Source organism: Beta vulgaris, chromosome 3 (genome assembly GCF_026745355.1).
Source record: "Beta vulgaris subsp. vulgaris cultivar EL10 chromosome 3, EL10.2, whole genome shotgun sequence".
Lineage (NCBI taxonomy): Eukaryota > Viridiplantae > Streptophyta > Magnoliopsida > Caryophyllales > Amaranthaceae > Beta > Beta vulgaris.
Window position 1 is genome coordinate 55,916,379 of NC_079204.1, and position 13,981 is coordinate 55,930,359.

Consider the following 13,981-nt stretch of genomic DNA (forward strand, 5'->3'; position numbering starts at 1 on the left):
ACTAAAATTTTTTCTTAGCTTTTACTTTGTATAGCTTTCAAATGTTATTATATAGCTTTTTCATAGACCAACTTAGCAAACTTTACTTAGATTAAATAATAACTAGTTTTTAGGTTTGGATTATGCCCTAGCTCTTAGGTACTTATATTTTTCGTTTATTAATATTTTACTTTAAAATGGTAATACTAAATATCACTTATTCTAATATTCAATATTTAAATGTATAAACTTGAAGTCACAAGATTAAATCTTATACAATGCACACACTAATTTTATAATATATTAGTATAGATAGATAGTTTGCATGCGAATCTTATGATCAGACTGTCTATTATAAGAATTTAAACACTTATGATTTATTTGCTTGTACATAAATTAGAGAAAGATTCCAACGTGTTAAATACGTGCATGTTATGGCTCAATAAGAGATCGGATATTCTGTTTAAGCACCGAAAGCATAATCAAGTAGCTGATACCATGGCAAAGGCATGTAGAGTCATGGAGGATGAATGTGTTGTAAGTAACTAAAGTTTTTCCTATATATTGTATTAAACAATTAACCTCGAATTATAATATTTTCAACATTACTATTTAAGGAATGAATAGAGAAAGGCACACACGTCATGTATCACATCATGCACTGCCAAATTGCCAATTTATTTCATCTCACCCACCAACATCAACAGTTACTAGTACTACTAGGGTACAAGTTCAAATGTGTATATAAATTGCAATCAATTGAGGACAAAGAAAGAGAGAAATCAGAAACACATAAAAAAAAGGAAGAGAAATAAAAATGGCATCATCAACAATGAATGTAAGGAGAATAAAGCTTGGGTCACATGGCCTTGAAGTATCAGCCCAAGGACTAGGATGTATGGGCATGTCAATGGCTTACGGCCCGCCCAAGCCCGACGATGAAATGATTGAGCTCATCCACTTTGCTATCAACTCTGGCATTACTTTACTTGATACCTCTGATATTTATGGCCCTTTCACCAATGAACTCCTTATTGGCAAGGTAAATTCCTAACTTATTCCATCTTAAAATATAGTTTTCACTTTATTTTTGATAGTTAAATTTTAAACCTTTGACCAAATATTTTATCGATATGTACAAAATAGAACTGATCATTTTGGCCTGGCCTGATTTTGGGCAGAATTTTTTGGCCTGCATCCGGGTCCGACCAGATTTTTTCGCTTTGGAGGAGCCAAAAATGAATTTTTAGTCTATCTTTTTACCCGATCCGATTTTGGCCCGAAAAGCCCGCTCATTTGCCCTGAAATAGCGGGCTTTGGGCTCAAAATTTTGGCCCGAATTTTGGTCCGGTCCGGCCAATGGGTAATTTTTTTTAAGCGCGACCCAGCCCGGGATCATCTCTAGTAAAAAAAATACTCATGTGACATTTTATTAGATTCGTCTATATTGTTTATTGTATCAACTTATTATAATTTTTTATTAATAGGTAACTCTAGATATTGAAAGCGAGGGATAGCCTAGGGGTTAGAGCTTCCCTTCCAATTCCAAGAGGTCTTGACATCGATTTTCACCCTTGACAAGTTGGAATTTCCTTTATTCCCCCAACTTGTTAAGATTTCTTCTTATCTTATTTTTTTTTTAAAAAAATATATAACTTCAAATATTAATGATCGCGTAGACCGTCCTAAAAAAAATGAGAACTAGTTGAGACGGAAGGGGTACTTCTTATGTGCATCTCCTTCTCGAAATAAATCAAACATAATGTGTTAATAAACATTTCTTTTGATAACTTTAATTTGTGTTCACATGGATAATACCTTTTTCACTTTTAGAAAGGATTCCCGATTAGAATGTTTTGCCTATGAGCTTATGTTTGGATTTATGTTAATTTTGTATTGTTCCCTATAATGAACTCGTAACAAGTATGATTTCTCTAAGCTCAAGTATCTAAACTGAAAGCTCGAGACTTGGCTTGAATTCAAATGCAAGTGTAACGAATCAAGCCAAGCAACCTTGACTTCAAGCTTCGTTTAGCTCGTTATCTTATACCAACCCAAAATGACATAGTTATATTATAGGGGCCAAGCTACAAGGGGGGCTAGCAAGGGCCTAGTCCCCTGCGGCCCACCCTTGCAGTCCATATATTTTTTAAAGTGGTCATGGTAGGTTTTTAAGATATATTCTATTAAACTGGGTGTCATATCATATAAATGCTCTTACTTGAGCGGTAAAATGGGATAGATAAAAGATAATTTTTTTATACTTCCTCCGTTCTGTTTTAAATGAAACATTGGATGAAATGACACTATTCACTAATCAATTTTAACTCCAATTTATCGCTATTATATAAAGAAAAACATAGTCAAGTGGGATCTTGTTAGATTCGTCTCGATGTATACTATCAAATTATAACTTTTTTATATTTTTTACGTTTACATAACTAAAGATATTAATGACTAAAGAAGCACGTTGGGTTGCGTGAAAAAGCAAACGTTTCATTTAAAAGGGAACGGAGGAAGTATATAATTTTGCTTTTTATATTCTTGGTCTCGTTAATTTTTGATTCCTGCTTCGCTCTCGCTCTTGCATAATTATAAAGTATTTGGTGCTTGGTGGGTTGAACTTATTTTTGATTTTGTTTATGTGAATTATGTTGTTAAACTAGGCATTGGAAGGGGAATGGAGAAAGAAAGTTGAGGTGGCTACAAAATTTGGATTTAAGTTTGTTGATGATGGTAATGAAAGCTATAAGTTGGAGAAATATGGAGATCCAGCTTATGTGAGGGCTGCTTGTGAAGCTAGCTTGAAACGCCTTGGTGTTGATTGCATTGACCTCTACTATCAACACCGTGTTGATACTTCTATCCCCATCGAAGTCACGGTTAGTTTTCTCATCTCTTCATTCTCTATGGTTTCGGATCGTTTTCGTCATGAGACGGAAGAAATGATATTACATTTACATTGCACTACATTGTTTCTAATGTACCAAGGATGTCTTGGCTTAGTGGTTAAGATTGAGGTGCTGTGAATGATAGGTCACAGGTTTGAATCTCCCCATCCCCTTCTTTGTACTTTGAACTGTCTTCGTGGCTCAGCTGGCAGCTGCTATATTTTGTTCACTTTTGTTTCTGATAATTGATCATGGGCAGATGAGTGAGTTGAAGAAACTAGTTGAAGAGGGAAAAATCAAGTACATAGGGTTATCTGAGGTATCTCCTTCAACAATTAGAAGAGCACATGCAGTTCATCCTTTAACAGCTGTGCAACTTGAATGGTCTGTTTGGTGTAGGGAGGTTGAGGAAGAGATTATACCCACTTGCAGGTGAGTGATCCACTTCAATAAGCATATACTATTAACTACTAAACTCGTAGCAAAAACGTTCTACTCCCTCCGTCTCAAAAATAATCTCGAACATTAATATTGTGTGATTCGTTTTTTGGTTTAGGGAACTCGGAATTGGAATTGTTGCTTATAGTCCTCTAGGACGGGGATTCCTCTCTTTGGGAGCAAAGGTTATGGACAACTTGATCGATAGTGACTTCCGAAAGGTTTGTAATGCAACAATGTAATGATAATTTTGCTATATGATTATTGTTAGACAAAAGATCACTAATATTCATGTTGTTACAGATGCGATTAACAATAGCAAAAATAATGAACAATCGACACAAGAATTAACGTGGTTCACTAACAATATGTTAGCTACGTCCACAACCAGAGGAGAAATGATTTTATTAGGTTTAGGAGAGAGTACAAAATACAAAATAATGAGGCAGAGGTTACTAATAAGGTTTATATAGTACCCTACTAATTAACCTAAACCGATAAGCCTAAACCTGAAACTGAAATAGACCCGATATATTAAATAACATATACATCTTTTCATTAAAAGAATATGCATTTTAAAAAATTCCCTGATTATGCTATGTATAAAATATGTTCAACCAAATGAAGCAAAACAAATAAGTTCGGATTAGAAAAGATGAATTCTATATTTTATAAGTCGAAAAAAGGTCTTCACTATTGCTGGTTATTCGTAGTAGTGTTATATATATTGTACCCTTGTGCCGATATATGTATTCGTATCAGTGCAACCTGACCTCTAGTGTCATGAGTCATATGACTCATGTCTAGTTACTTGATTATGACAATTATGGATTTTCTCATCATTGTAGACTTTACCAAGGTTGCAACCTGAGAACATGGAGCATAACAAGCTTCTATTCGAGAAGATGAGCAAAATAGCTTCAAAGAAAGGTTGTACCACCTCCCAACTAGCACTTGCTTGGGTTCATCATCAAGGTGAAGATGTGTGTCCAATTCCCGGCACCACGAAAATCGAAAATCTGAAACAAAACATGGGAGCTTTGGCAATCAGTCTTACAACAGAGGAAATGGCAGAGCTTGAATCACTTGCTGATCAAGTAAAGGGTGATAGATATGGTCCTATGCAATCCTCTAATACATGGAAGAACTCTCAGACTCCACCTTTGTCTTCTTGGAAAGCTTAATGACTAATGAGTGATCTTCTCTAATTGATCATTGTACAAGTGTTACAATACAGGCTTAAGACTAGTAAAAGTCCCTATTATTCTTTTACAGACAATATATCTCTAATAATCATACCTAAACATAAAACATCAGATGTTGGAAAACTGGCAGCAAAGATGAAATAAATTGTTGTAATTTGCTTGGCTTTGTATGTAGTAAGTTTCTTTCTTCTTGAGAGTTGAGATATATAGACAAAAAAAGGTTAACATGTGAGAATCTTGTTAAGTTTCTTTTGAGGTGTATTTTTAAGATACAATTTTTCTAGAAATCTTTATAAAAAGTATAAATAAAGATATTAATGTGCAAACATGTAATACTATGAAATTATTCATCAAATATTGTCAATTTTTATTAATAAACTTTTGCAAAATGTTGCATTAATTTTTCATCTATCTTTTATAGATTGATAAGGGGAATCCCGCCCTAAAGTGTCTTTAGTGGCGTTTGATTCCATAACCTTTAAATTATGAGATACAAATCTTATCACTAAACTAAGTACTACTTGATACCCTTTATCTATTTTAGTAGAAATACGGGTTGTTTCTTTTGCATAAGTATGCTTTTCCAATTCTGTGTTTTGGAAAAGTTTAAGTAACATGAATAGGCTTTCTTAAAGTTAAAATACCTCTGTTTAGATTTTTTTCCTCATAAATATCTCTATCTAAAATATACAACTTATAGTTCAATTTTTTGTTTTTGGAAAATGTGCTTTAAGCAGTTGTGAATTCACTTGGGGAGCGTTTGTTAATTGCAAACTCAACATATATGAGCCCATTGGTCCTAAACTTAAATAACTTATTCAAGTTTAAACTCTGAATTTGATATGATTAAACTCATTAGTCCCAAATTAAACTCATTTGAACATATATTTCTTTCAAATAAGACAAATCAAATATATAGGATTATGAAAGTTTGTATACACCACATTAAAGGTTGTCCACCTTATCTTAAAGACAAAAATGTCACTCTTATAAATTGAGGAATTCTCATATGTCTCTATTGGACAAAAAATAAGGAATTTTTGTAAAAAAAAAAATTAGGAATTTTTTTGCACAAATTGAGAATATCAAGAGTTTAAAAAAAGTTTATCAGGAGTATCCTATATACATACAGATTTAGAAAATGTGACCAATACTTAGTTATCTAATTAAAATAATTTACTCGAACCCAAACTTTACTTAAAAATTAAAATTACATACAAGTCGAAAATCAAATCGAATGAATCATCCTCAACAAATGAGAATAATGATCTGACGGCCCGAACCAATCCAAACATTATTTTATGTTCGTTTATATCGTTATGTTTATAAGTTATAGGAATAATTGATTTAATCAGTCCCAACTATGGGCATCCTGACAAAAACAGTCTCAACTATCGTTTTTTATTGTTCATTCCCAACTTTGAAGGGTGTTTTACAATAGTAGTTCGAGCAGGTAATTTGCCTTTTTTTTTTTTTGCTATCTTCTTCCTCTCTCCCTCCATCCTTCCTTCACTGCTCCCTCCTCTTCTCAACTGCCACCCATCCCTCTCACCTTCCACCCCATTACCCACTACCCACTAAGCCATTCCCCACCTCCCCTAACTCCTCACCTGCCAACCCTCCTCCTTCCCCGCTACCCACCCTTCCCTAGCCAATCCTCCCCCCACCACCCATCCCCTGCCCCTGCCAATAATCCTCCTCTCGCCTGTAAAACTCCCTGCACCCGAAACCCCTGCTCCAGCCACCCCTCCCCCGAAATCTCTCATTCCTTCAGCTCCCCTTCCCTAGCCACCCATTATGTCCCCAAACCCCTCCCTTGCTCCAGCCACCCCTCCTCCGCCCTAAAACTCACTCCCTTGTCCCGCTACCACCACCCTCGAAATCACTTCGAAATACCTCCCACACCCTCGAAATCACCCCCAAAACATCTCCCTCACCCACGGAACACCTCCCCTATCCCCGAAACACCTCCGCCACCTTTCAAGCCACCTCTCGAAAACCCTTAAAGATGAAGGCGAGAGAGAAATAGGGAGGATGCAGGGGATTGGGATTGGGGGTTAGAGGATGGGTGGCGGACATAGTAGGGGCGTTCTAGGACTGCGGGGTGGGAGCTGGGAGAAGGATGTGCGGGGTGGAGGGGTGAGGGTGGTGGCATTGGTGGTTGTATGGTGGTGGGGTGGCAGGGGAAGGGGAGGAAGGAGAAAGACTGAAAGAGTGGTAAAAAAAACTGGTGAAAGAAAAATAAAAATAAGGGATAATTCATTTTTTTACTGGTTTAGCAAGTCACCAATCCACTTGGACCACTAGTGTAAAGGTGGGGTTAAAGTTGGGGCTGAACAATAAAAAACGATAGTTGAGACTGTTTTTGTGAGGATGCCCATAATTGGTTGGGAGTGTTTAAATCAAATTTTCCTAAGTTATAATTCATCCTCTATTAATGACCCGACCCGATCCGATCCGATCCAAACATCCTTTTATCTCCACTTATACATCCTAAAACAAGTTTCCCTTTCAAAAGAATCAAATCTCCAACAACCTTAATGTAGAAGTTGCATACTTTTTGTTGTTACGAGTCCAAATCATGAATGAAGTCAATTGAGTGAAGTCATGGATGAAGTCATAATAATAAAGTGGCTACATTTATTCCAATCTCATTCTGTCATTCATTATTCATATAAAGGTTCTTTTTTCCCAGTAAAGTTTGCATTTGAAGTGGGTTAGGATTATCATCAGCTTTCTCAGTACAGAGGAGAGAGAAAATCAAAGAGATTGATACTAAAAATGGCGGAAGTGAGGAAGATGAAGTTGGGTTCACAAGGTTTGGAGGTTTCAATTCAAGGGTTTGGATGTGCAGGATTAGTTCGACCCCCAAAACCAGAAAATGAGATGATTGCACTAATTCACCATGCCATTAATTCTGGCATCACTTTTCTTGATACTGCTGATATTTATGGCCCATTTACTAGTGAAATTCTTGTGGGCAAGGTACAATTTTCTCTTATTTTGGTTAATTTTGGAGATTAGTTGTAACTTTATGCATGTACTAAGGACCTGTTCTCCCCCAGCTTATTTTCAGTTCAGTTTGGTGACAATACTTTTACTCTCACCTATCACTATTCATTTCAGTTCAATTAAATTTAGTTCAATTCAATTCAGTTTAGCTGTTTTATGCCGAAGAGAACATACCCTAATTGATGGGATTGATTGTGTGATTAAATGATGGGTTTTGATCTGTGGGTTTTGTAGGAAAGGTTCAAATTTTTCATCTTTTTGATTTTTTTGGTTTATGATTGTATTAGTATGTGGTAAATTAATGGAATTTGTATGGTGAATCTTGTGCTTAAGTTATTACCCTTTCTTTTTGTAGTGTATACTACTACAATTGTTCACTTAATTTCCCATTTTGTGCGGAGATTATTTTGGAGGTGAGGCTCAAATCAAATGTTTTTATTTGTTTGATGGGTCTTGTCTGTTATATAAACTGGGTACAAAGTTACCCACTTTTGATTTATTGGTAATTCTATGCTTGTATGCAATAAAATTGACCTAGTTTAGGCTTTTAGGGTGCATTTTCTTTAGCTTAATAAGTTAATAGTAAGTTTTAGGAAAGTATAGATTTAGATAAGTTCCAGTAAATTCAGATAGTTCAGATAATCTATGTTTATATTTAAAACAGTTAAATAAGTATGTCCCAATATACTCATATGAGCTCCAATAAGCTTCAATAAGTTCACTAAGATTCAGGTGAAGAGAACGCACTCATAATACGAGGGCCTTTCGTATCGAGTTAATAAATGCCTTTTTTTGTGATGGTATGTATAAATTGATGGACAGTATGGTGGTTCGGGTGCAAAAGTTCCCAACTTTCAATTAGGATTAAACTGTAACTAATTGTATACAACATTATGAGGAACTGCAAACTTCTCAGTGTTGTTTTACATTAGGCTTTTGAATCTGCATCTAAAAATCAAAGCATTTTGGCATTCAACTTTCACATTATGTTGTTTAAGATGATTTTTTCTAGATCTGTAAAAACATTGAACTTTTTCTATTGATGAATCAGGCTCTAAAAGGAGGGATGAGGGAGAAGGTGCAATTGGCGACCAAATTTGGGTTTAAACGTGTTAATGGTGAGATGGAGGTACAGGGTGATCCTGCCTATGTGAGGGAAGCTTGTGAGGCTAGCTTGAAGAGACTTGATGTTGATTGCATAGACCTTTATTATCAGCATCGTGTTGATACTCGTGTTCCAATTGAAGTCACAGTAAGTGCTCTAATAAACATAGTTTACCCCCTTGTTTTTTGTTGTTTCCGAACTCGTCTGTTTACTTTGATGTGCTAGTGAACTTTACTCTTTGGTTTTTATGTTTGGAACCTGTTTAGCTACTACTATTTAAGGTTACAATAAGTGCATGAAGTCACTTTCACTATGCACTTTCACTTGATCTTTGCGGCTATTTATACAACACATACCATGAATATGCTATAAATCCATCAGGGGGAGGCGCATTTAAGGTAGTGCAATATAATTCAGGCAGAAGTGTCTTGAGAAGGAAGATAAGAGAGTTAGTTAGCGGCATACTACTATAAATAAGAGATGATTAGGAAAGAAATTGCATGTTGAAAATTGATTAGTATTTGGGTGAGCAGAGTTCAATGGGAGAGAACAAGCCTCAAAAGCTTGTAATTATCTTTACATTTTGCTGTATTTTCAGTTGATCAACCAAATCTTCTTCTTCTTCCTTATTATCTGCCATTGATGATGCTTAAGCTGTGTTAATTCTTAGCAAATGGTATCACAGCAGGCAATTCATGGAAATTAACTGCTGAATTTATGTTTTCGTTTTTTGTTTAAAAAAAAATAAATCTGCAATGGAGGTTGCAGGCAGAAACGCAGTGCAACAAATGCAACCGTGGATCCGAGAAGAGTTGGTGTACATCACACACTAATTTAGCAGAATAGTTGAATACTCCCTCCGGTCTTTATTAGTTTACCCCTTTCTTTTGCATTGGCTTTTAGGAGAAATAATGTTCTGGGTCATAGAAAGAAAGAGAAACTATTATTTTATATTAATGTGGAATGAATGTGTGATGAAAAGTTAGTGGTCCCATTCCAAAAATAGAAACAAAAGAAAGGAGTAAACTAATAAGGGACATTCCAAAAAGGAATACGAGTAAACTAATAAAGACCGGAGGGAGTACTAACTTTTTCCTTAGGGGTGGGTGTTTCCAGAAATATATAATAATATGAACTGAGACAATATAAAACATGAGATGGTTAAGGATCTACTTTGTAATGAGTGGTCAAACATCATACTTCTGCGTTTACTAAATAAATCTAACACTTTGACTTTTACGTTTGTCATCCCGCAACTTTGAGAGTCTACATTTCAAAAATATACAACAGTCTATAACTTAACATTTTTTTATATATATTGATAGAAAAGTGTGGTTGGATTAGGAATGGAGGAAAATCTGTATATGTTAATGAATTAAGTTATTTATATATTGGTAGAAAAATGTGGTTGGATCAAGAATGGAGGAAAATCTGTATATGTTAATGAATTAAGTTTTTTCACGGTGATAGATCTTGTTGACTGATAAAAGTGCTTCCAATCGCCGAAAAATATATTCCGTGTCTTTTTTTAGTTGTTATATTTTACTATTTAGACATGTCTCTTTTTAGTTGCTACATTTCCCAAATATTTTTACTTTTAGTATGTGATACCCACATATTATTTACCGTTATACCCTTACTTTTGTCTTCATCACACAAAAAGACAACTACTTTATGCTTTATCGTTCTACTTTTCAATGGTCCCCACATGTTTCCTTGGTCTGTGTGCTAAATTAAATGTAGCAACTAAAAAAAGACGGAGGGAGTAGCATATAGGGATCATTTCATTGCCGAGTTTGACTGATATAGTAGGTAAATGAGGCAGACTTGTAGAGAGAAACAAGGGTTGAAAACGTATACCAAAGTTAACACATAAGAAAGGGGAAAGCCCTTCTGCTGCATACCAATTTCATAACTGTAAATGAGGTATGGTATGAAGTAGATTAAGATGCACATACCATATGGCTGAAGTTCGTCTTCTCGCTGTCGTATCTGCTTTTTTTCGTTGTAAATTGATGAGATGTATGCATCATTTCAGCTGTTAAATAGTTTAACCGGTCAAAAATCTGTTAGATGTTACAATTGATGGCTGGTTCATGCTTTGGCTGCATCCCAAAACTGAACCAGAATGTTTGGTTTTCAATGTTCAGTATGTTCCGAAATTATAATATTTTGTTTTTTTCGTCCATTGCTGCTGCTGCTGTCCAATGTTCCAGATGGGAGAACTTAAAAAGCTGGTTGAAGAGGGAAAGATTAAGTATGTTGGTCTATCAGAAGCATGTGCTGTGACAATCAGGAGGGCTCATGCCGTCCACCCTATAACAGCTGTGCAGATGGAGTGGTCATTGTGGACACGAGATTTAGAGGAAGAAATAGTGCCTACCTGCAGGTTAGTCCACCTTTCACTTCTTCCTTTTTACAGAAATTTTCCTGTAAACTTTTTCAAACACAAACTCTACTAATTTCACTAAGATCGGTGATTTCACTAGTCGTTGTGAGTTGTAATCACTAAGTAGTTAAAAATCTTGTTTAATGTTAAACAGAGAACTTGGCATTGGGATTGTTGCATATAGCCCGCTAGGACGTGGATTCTTTTCTGTAGGGCCTAAGGTGGTCGAAAGCTTCAACGAAGGGGATTACAGAAAGGTCTGTTCAATTCTCCTGATATTGCATTCAACAATGCTGGTCTTCTCAGTATCTCAGATTATTTTAAAAGCTTGCAAGACTTTGAAAAGTTCCAATCATATAATGTTAATTCATTTCTCAACCAAGTTTTAAAAGCCTCTAATAGGAAAAATTCCAACTTCAGATTACAATGGACAATTGAATGCACGCATCTGGAAACTGTTATGTACATCTATTTGCTATGAAGTGGTAGGTCACATTGTTCTGTACAGAACAATGAAGCCCTATAAGTTGCCTTCGATTGCAGCAAAAGTTTTAAAAGGAAAGTTTTAAGCGTAATAAAGCTGGGAAAAGAGTGTGATCCATCTAATTTTTTTCCTCTATTATGATCTCTACTGTTAGCACTTAGCAGATTGAAACATTTATACTTGTCAAGTAGGTAAACAAAATTTGAAATCAAAATCGAAGAATCGTTCATGAACTTGCACTCAAGTCAATAGTTAATGGTTCCAGTCATTCCTAAACATGTTAGATTTCCTAACATTTTAATTTCTACTATACTTGCCTTCATTACATACCCACCCTCTTGTATTTTCTTAATAATTTTGCTGATATGTTCTCTGTAGAATATACCGAGGTTCCTGCCTGAAAACCTTGAGCATAACAAACATGTTTTTGAACGGGTGAGCGAAATGGCAGCAAGGAAAGGGTGCACTGCATCACAGCTCGCTCTTGCTTGGGTTCATCATCGTGGGGGCGACGTTTGTCCTATCCCAGGCACAAGCAAGCTCAACAATCTGGACCTAAACATTGCAGCCTTGTCAGTGAAACTTACACCTGATGATTTAGCTAAACTCGAGTCTTTCGCGTCAGGTGATAATGTGAAGGGTGATAGAATATGGACCAAAACCTTTTCTTGGCTGGACTCTGATACTCCACCTTTATCTTCTTGGCAAACATCATGAACCAGACCATTGTAGGAATGGATGTTTTCAAGTACTCTGACCTTGATGGCAATATATAGAGAGAGTTTTTCAGTTGTATCAGTATATCTTACTTTTATAATTTGTAACACTACCCCTGTTTTATATAATTTGCTAGTGAAGTATAGTGTTTCAAACTATATAATAATTCATATTTCACTTGTTTAATCTCAAATTACATTCTACAATTTGGGACATTGCTCTAGCCAATAACTAGTTCACAAGCAATAAACACATATTCAGAGATAAATTTCAATAGTGTTAACATAAGTGGAATGCTTTCCATACAAAAATTACACTAAAATTAATTTTTTGATGAATGGATGTATTCAAGTATATAAGAGTGAAGCAATGATATTCCCATACCGGGTATGTGCTAATACCATGGCATTTATGTAATTTTTATGACAAAAGTAGTATTAAAAAATTATATAAAAAAAGTTTTTCATTTTTTTTTTGGGGAGCTTATTAGTTGAAATCTTAAATCATATCTGGGCTACATCAAATCATATCAGTTCGCTATTAAATCATATCTGAGTTACATCTAATCATATCAAGTAACTGATATGGGAAAAGTTGTCCATAGCGAGTACGGGACTATACTTTCTCTATAAGAGTGTACTACTTTTGATGGCAGTGGTAACAGGATATGGTTCTTTTTTTTTTTCAACAAAGGTCTGCTGCTCATGACAATTCAGCAAATTGGAAGTAGTGACACTTGGCAGTCGGCAGTTGGCAGAAACAATTTGCTTTGCCACATGGCAGAACAATGACATCGAAACAAATTTTTCTAGCTTTATACTCCCATCGTCCCATAATACAAGTTCTGATTATGTTTTTACACGGAAATTAATATAAAGTAGAATCTTGTTTTATTTCAATACAAATATTAATTTTTATTAGGAAAAACTTATATTGTTATTTCTTTTTAACAAAAATAAAAAACTGAATATTAATGTTGCATGGTTTAATGTGTAGAGGAGCTTAATACGATAAAAGATTTCAATTTGTCATTAGTAATGGTGCATTGGAAGCTGAAATTATGAGGACATTTTGAAAATTAAATTATTTTTATGAGGGTATTTTGATTTTTGGGCATAATTATTTATTGAAAATAGAAATATGACTTATATTTTGGGACACCTTATAAAGAAACATGACTTATACTCCATCTGTTTCAAAATATAAGGCATTTATGCTCTACAAAAATTTACTTTGACCACATATATCTCTCAAATATGATAAATAAAAATTATAAAAATTATACCGTTGGATTCGTCTTGAAAAATATTATAATAACATTATTTTTTAAAATTTTCTATCAACATAAATTGAGAGTAATAAACGGTCAACATTCGACCTCGAATATCGTACATGCCTTATATTTTGAAACGAAGGGAGTATTATAGGACGGAGGGAAGTATAATACTTCCTCCGTTTCGTTTTAAATGAAACGTTTGCTTTTTCACGTAACCCAACGCGCTTCTTTAGTGATTAATATCTACAGTTGTGTACGCGTAAAAAATATAAAAAAGTTATAATTTGATAGTATGCATCGAGATGAATCTAACAAGATCCCACTTGACTATGTTTTTCTTTATATAATAGCGATAAATTGGAGTCAAAATTGATCAATGAATAGTGTCATTTCATCCAATGTTTCATTTAAAACAGAACGGAGGAAGTATAATAATGATTACTCTGTATACTGTATTGAGAGACAGATTAGGCTGCTCAATCTTT

The 13,981-nt window shown here is 34.9% G+C and overlaps 2 protein-coding genes across 2 annotated transcripts; both read left to right on the forward strand.

Annotated features, from left to right (window-relative positions):
- The first annotated feature begins 730 nt into the window (after positions 1–730).
- Positions 731–4,740, forward strand: LOC104889697 (probable aldo-keto reductase 2). Its single transcript, XM_010674982.4, has 5 exons — positions 731–1,021; positions 2,646–2,861; positions 3,130–3,302; positions 3,427–3,529; positions 4,157–4,740. Exons 1-5 carry the CDS (start codon positions 797–799, stop codon positions 4,490–4,492), a joined length of 1,053 nt encoding a protein of 350 aa, XP_010673284.2. The 5' UTR covers positions 731–796; the 3' UTR covers positions 4,493–4,740.
- Positions 4,741–7,059: 2,319 nt separating this feature from the next.
- On the forward strand, positions 7,060–12,406 carry LOC104889698 (probable aldo-keto reductase 2). The gene is made up of 5 exons (XM_010674983.4): positions 7,060–7,498; positions 8,577–8,777; positions 10,847–11,019; positions 11,174–11,276; positions 11,882–12,406. Exons 1-5 carry the CDS (start codon positions 7,295–7,297, stop codon positions 12,218–12,220), a joined length of 1,020 nt encoding a protein of 339 aa, XP_010673285.1. The 5' UTR covers positions 7,060–7,294; the 3' UTR covers positions 12,221–12,406.
- The last annotated feature ends 1,575 nt before the right edge of the window (positions 12,407–13,981 follow it).

Bases quoted from the DNA above. Each gene is read 5' to 3' on its own strand.
- LOC104889697 (XM_010674982.4), top strand. From the start codon at position 797: ATGGCATCATCAACAATGAATGTAAGGAGAATAAAGCTTGGGTCACAT. The intron at 1,022-2,645 runs GTAAATTCCTAA...TTGTTAAACTAG, and splicing joins ATGAACTCCTTATTGGCAAG to GCATTGGAAGGGGAATGGAG. The intron at 3,303-3,426 runs GTGAGTGATCCA...TTTTTGGTTTAG, and splicing joins GAGATTATACCCACTTGCAG to GGAACTCGGAATTGGAATTG.
- LOC104889698 (XM_010674983.4), top strand. From the start codon at position 7,295: ATGGCGGAAGTGAGGAAGATGAAGTTGGGTTCACAAGGTTTGGAGGTT. The intron at 8,778-10,846 runs GTAAGTGCTCTA...CCAATGTTCCAG, and splicing joins GTGTTCCAATTGAAGTCACA to ATGGGAGAACTTAAAAAGCT. The intron at 11,277-11,881 runs GTCTGTTCAATT...TGTTCTCTGTAG, and splicing joins ACGAAGGGGATTACAGAAAG to AATATACCGAGGTTCCTGCC.